We start from the raw sequence: 4971 nt of genomic DNA on the forward strand, positions 1-4971 counted from the left end.
GGGGGGGGGGGGGGGGTTGATGACAAAGCCATGTCGCAGCAGGGGGAACACACTGTGTGCTGCACACCTGGAGAGCAGTAGCTGGTGTCGCAGATGCCAGCATTACAGCTAAAGGAACAGCAGTCTTCTCCACAAAGTGGTGTGGCCAAGGGGCATGGCGGGCGAGGCGGCGACGGCGGCCTGCAATGGGTGCACATTGGCATTCCTAAACACAAGCAACGCTTGAGGAGGCAGCATGCACAAGCGTGCGCGGATGGCACCCACCTTGGCGCAGGCGGGCGAGGTGGGCGAGGCGGGGGCGGAGGGGGCTTGGGGCGAGGTGGCGGGCGCGGCCGAGGAGGCGGGCGGGGATGAGGCGGTCTGCAATAAACAGTACCAAATCTCAACACAGTGCCCACACAATCAGCAGGAATGATCGAGAGTGCCATTACCACTTGCATTTAATAGCCCCCACCTTGGCCGCGGCGGTCTGGGAGACGGTGGACGGGGGCGAGGCGGACGGGGTTGAGGCGGAGGACGAGGACTGGGCCGAGGTGGAGGCGGGCGTTTAGCAGTTGTGACCGCAACCTGGGCCGTCGTCTCACGCTGGGAGCAGGAAGGGTCGGCGACAGGGTCGCATGCAATGCTTGGTCGTCCAGCATTTGCAAGTGCTGCATACAGTGAAAACATTCTCTCCTATGCAGTGACCGCCAGTGCGCCTAGCAGCAGGTGCAGGGGTGCACTGGCAGTGACGCACACCGGCTGCCGCTCGGGGCGGGGAACGGCGGGGCGGGAGCGACAAAGGCGGTTGTCATCCAGGCGGATACGCGCCACCCCAAAAGGCCTCTTGCACGACACCGGCTCACCCGCGTAGACCAGCGTGAGCATGAGGAGACGAGGGGAGAGAAACAAACATGCGCAGGCACCCGTGCTGCTTGCGCCGCACCCCATAGCTCAAAGCGAGCAAATGCCTTCAACAGTCTCGGAACTGGAGCGCACAGGTGCACGGGCGCCCTCGCTGTGGCGAAAGAGGGGTGACGTGCACTTACGTAGTGATCGCCCTTGCCCAACCCAATACCCCATGCTTTCATACAGCGTCATGAGTTCCTGTTGTTATTGTGAAGCATGACCGGCGAGCTGCCCGAGTCAGCCTCCGTAGGGTGACGGGCGCCGGCGCCGGCGCCGGCAGCGGCAGCACCGGCAAGCTTGTGTCGATTGAGCATGAGACACGAGCCTGGCTTGTGCTGGGTCTGCTGCCAGGGGCCGCAGCACAGCACGCTGCGCCGGTACGCCGGTGGCGTTACAGCGCGAGCAGGCTGCCAGCCTTAGGCGGGCTGACAGTCCAACCTCCCCAGTCGCTTTCTTTGCAGGCAGCAGCATCGTGCCATACCAGCACTGCGACGCCCCCACACCCGTCCGCTTCGGCACCTGCCCACCATGTTGGGGCTTGAGGTTGGGGTGGCCCTCCGCAGGGGCGGAGGGGATGGGCAGACCACAGTGGAGCTGGCGAGGCGGGCCAGCGGCAGCTGCCGACCGCTGCCGCCGAGGCGCGGGGCTAGGGGCAACGGGGGGCAGCGGGCGACAGAGGTAGCAGGGGCCGACGGCACCCGATGGCGGCACGCCACTGGGGCGGCCGGCCGCAGAGCAGGCGCAGGGAACTGCGACGTGGCTGGCGGGGCGATGCCGGCGGCAGAGACTCGGGGGTTCGATAGTTGCGGCTGTGCATCGAGCGAAGGGGGGCAGCAGCAGCAGCCGCATTGCCGCCGCGAGGCGGCGGCGAGTACGCCGCAGGGAGAGCGGCAGCCAGTGTTCCGGAGACGGCAGACAGCTTGGGCGACGAGACGGTATACGGATTGGCAGAGTGCCCAGTGACGTCAGAGGCGGCGGAGCCGCTTTCTTCGAGAGCGGCGCACGTGCGCCGCTAGACATGGTGGTATGTGACTAGCGGCGGATTGTGTAGACGTTCCCATTGTCGACACTCATTGCTGTTACACACACACACAGCCCCACAGAGTCACCAGACCAGCACCAGGCCAACTGCCTACGTGTCATCCAGAGCGCATCAAATGGCAGCAGGCGCAGCAGCGTTTCTTTCCAGTATGGGATTCCAAGGGCTGTCTTCCAGTGAGCACCTCGTTGCCGCTGCCACATTGCTCCCCACCTTGTCTGTGCCCGTGTGTGTGTGTCCAAGACAGCAACAGGCACCATGGCTGAGGAGAATGTCGGTGGGTGCGGTGCGGCAGCAGGGTGCCAGACGATCAACTCTCATGGCCTCTGCGCAGGACGCCCCCTGGCTGCTTGGCTTGCACCTTCTGACAGCGCCTGAGTGCAGCCGCTCGCCGGGCGCCGCCGCCGCAAAGCAGCACCCGCCAACCAGCTTCCTGCCACCTGCGGCTCACCCTCTGCGCCTGTGCAGAGGGCCCTCGCATCCAGGGGCAGTTCAAGGGGGCAGCCACAGGCATGCTGCCCTGCTGCTCACCCCGATGCTCGCCCCCGCTAACCAAGCAGAGCTGCACATGCCTGTTGGCAGCTGTCTGGTTTGGTCTGCCTCAGGTTGTGTCCCGTCACCCTCTGGGCCCCCATTTCCACTGCCCATGCAGACATTGACCGCCGCCACGGCGACCCCGGCATGGGCGGGCTCAGCAGCGGCGAAAAGGTGAGGCAGACATGTGGCCACATGTGCTGCCACATGGCGGCCACCCATGTCACTGCGCCCCAGGCCCCAAGCATGGGAAAGGCGACAGGCGACCCCGCCACCCTGCTGACACCTGCCATGCCTCTGCCTGCTGCCTGCCTGTCTCCACTGCAGGCTGCAATCACGCGCAGCAAGCGCTACGGCGACGAGCTGCACTTTGAGAAGGACGCCCCGCCCGAGAAGCAGGAGGCCATCCAGCAGTTCAAGTGGGTGCGCAGCTGGGAGACCCAGCTGACTCCTCCTGACTGCCCCCGGCACCGGTGCTGGTTTCACATCTTCCCGACAATGTTTCCGTGCAGGGAGGAGCAGATGGGCAAATCCACTCCCCAAAACGCCGATGCCCGGGCGGACGACCCGCTGAGCAATCCCAAGAACAGGGAGGCCCAGGGCAATGCCTGAAGCCTGCTGCCGCCAGCCTGAGGAGACAGCCTGCGGTGCAATGCGCAACTAGCGAACATTACCATGGATCATGAATAAGGCCTGAACCATGACCAGGGGGACCCATGTAATGTACAGAACGATTCACCAAGCAGTAGTAACTGCCATGTGCTTTCAGCTTTGCCCCACTGGGATGCGGCTGTGCACCTGGGATGCTGTTGCAATGCGGCTGACCTGGCGCCGCCCACTGGTCGCAGGTCTCAAAGCTGTCGTAACGCACAGACCTGCGCTTCCTTGCCTCAATCACCTTTGTGTTGACAAAGTCACGTAGCTAGAGGGGCGCGATCACCTCGTTCAGAGGTGATGGATCCCAGCAGGGGACTACATTGTGTCAGTTTCTTCCTTGCGATCGTTGCCTGCACGACCACAGCACCGGCGACATGAGCCTGCGTGGGTCAGAGTCTGAGGACGACTTGGCGGCGTTGCTTGAAGCCGAGCTTGCTGCTTCCGACGGGGACACGGGGGTGGAGGAAGCATGTGCAAGGTGCGCCCCCGATTGCCTGCTACTGGTGGTGTCGCTCGGCCTAGCCGCGGCGGCATGGCGGTGCACCCGCCGCCCCCGCCCAACCTCTGCCTCACCGGTGCTGTCTTCTTCGCGTGCAGTGACGCACCTGCACCCAAGAAGCCGCGACTAGGTGCGCGGCAGCCTTGATGCCGCTGACTTCTTTTCCATTCCACTGCAGCTGCCTTCCCCAACCGATCAGCCCCCACCCCCACCGGCACTCCGCTCCCCGTCATTCCTGCTTGTTGCAGACATGGCAGCCGGCACTGTGCCCGCCGCCTCCACCCAGTGCCCTCCCCACCCCGGCTTCATGGGCGGCATCTGCATCCGCTGCGGCGCGCTCAAGGGCGAGGCGGAGGAGCAGGGTGTGGCCCTCACCTACATCCACAGAGGCCTGGTGGTCAGCAAGCACGAGGCGGAGCGCGTGCGCCAGGTGCGGCGCCTGGCCAGGCCCCGGGCCCGCCCCGACCAGCCGGCGCCGGCCAGCCACTCGCAGGCTGCTGCTGCGTGGCTGCGGCGTGCATGGTGCCGTGCAGTCCGTGCCAAGAGCAGCCCCCCTGGTGTGTGTGGAGCCGTGCAGGGCACCGCCGACCGCCTGCTGGCGCACCGCAAGCTGCTGCTCATCCTTGACCTCGACCACACGCTGCTCAACTCCACACGCTTCACAGAGGTCCCGCCGCAGGGTGCGGTGACGGAGCAGCGGGAGGGCGGTCGGCGGTGGCAGCGGCAGCACGGAAGCAGCCGGGGTTGACGGCACCGGAGACCCTTGTCCTCTGCTCCTGCCTGGGCAGGCTGACACATTGCCAGCCTCCGGCCCTCCCAGCCCAGCTCCATGCATGTGCCTGCACCCCGCGTCGCCTGCAGGTGAGCAGGCCCTGCGGGCGCAGCTGGAGGCGCAGCCCAAGGGTGCCCCCATGCTCTACTGCCTGCCCCACATGCGCATGTGGACCAAGCTGCGCCCGGGGGTGCGGGAGTTCCTCGAGGCGGCAAAGGACAGGCAAGTGGGGCAAGTGGGGTGCGCCAGGGAGGTCAAGGGCTGCGCCCCCGCCTGCCCTGGCTTCCCACCCGGAGGCTGCCGCCCGGCGCCGGCTGCGGGGGCTGGCAGCGTGCTGACGCGCCGCCGCCCCCCCTTTCTTTCCACCCAGGTTTGAGCTGGCTGTGTACACCATGGGCGACCGCGACTACGCCGGGGAGATGGCCAAGCTGCTGGACCCGGCGGGCTCGCTGTTCCACGGACGCATCATCTCCTCGGTGGGGAGGCAGGCAGGGGGTGGTGGTGGGGTGGGGGGGGCGGGGAGCAGGCAGGGCAGCTAGCCAGTTGGGCAGCCCCTGGTGGCATGCCCGTGCCGGTGCCATC

At 66.2% G+C, this 4971-nt stretch overlaps 2 protein-coding genes across 2 annotated transcripts in view; one reads left to right on the top strand and one right to left on the bottom strand.

Moving 5' to 3' along the window:
* CHLNCDRAFT_52730 (hypothetical protein) overlaps positions 1–930 on the bottom strand; it is a gene marked incomplete at both ends in the record, with an annotated part of 2711 nt that extends 1781 nt beyond the window's left edge. The window contains 3 exons of the mRNA XM_005846996.1: positions 68–127; positions 455–469; positions 846–930. Of these exons, the coding sequence (XP_005847058.1) occupies positions 68–127; positions 455–469; positions 846–930 (160 nt within the window). The remainder of the gene's footprint in view (positions 1–67; positions 128–454; positions 470–845) is intronic.
* Positions 931–3492: 2562 nt separating this feature from the next.
* The window catches only part of CHLNCDRAFT_134722 (hypothetical protein), a gene marked incomplete at both ends in the record, with an annotated part of 2966 nt that continues 1487 nt past the window's right edge, over positions 3493–4971 (top strand). Inside the window, 6 exons of the mRNA XM_005846819.1 lie at positions 3493–3596; positions 3716–3747; positions 3866–4047; positions 4195–4324; positions 4479–4629; positions 4760–4865. Coding sequence (XP_005846881.1) covers positions 3493–3596; positions 3716–3747; positions 3866–4047; positions 4195–4324; positions 4479–4629; positions 4760–4865 — 705 coding nt within the window. The remainder of the gene's footprint in view (positions 3597–3715; positions 3748–3865; positions 4048–4194; positions 4325–4478; positions 4630–4759; positions 4866–4971) is intronic.

The sequence above is a fragment of the Chlorella variabilis genome (genome assembly GCF_000147415.1).
Source record: "Chlorella variabilis unplaced genomic scaffold CHLNCscaffold_12, whole genome shotgun sequence".
Classification (NCBI taxonomy): domain Eukaryota; kingdom Viridiplantae; phylum Chlorophyta; class Trebouxiophyceae; order Chlorellales; family Chlorellaceae; genus Chlorella; species Chlorella variabilis.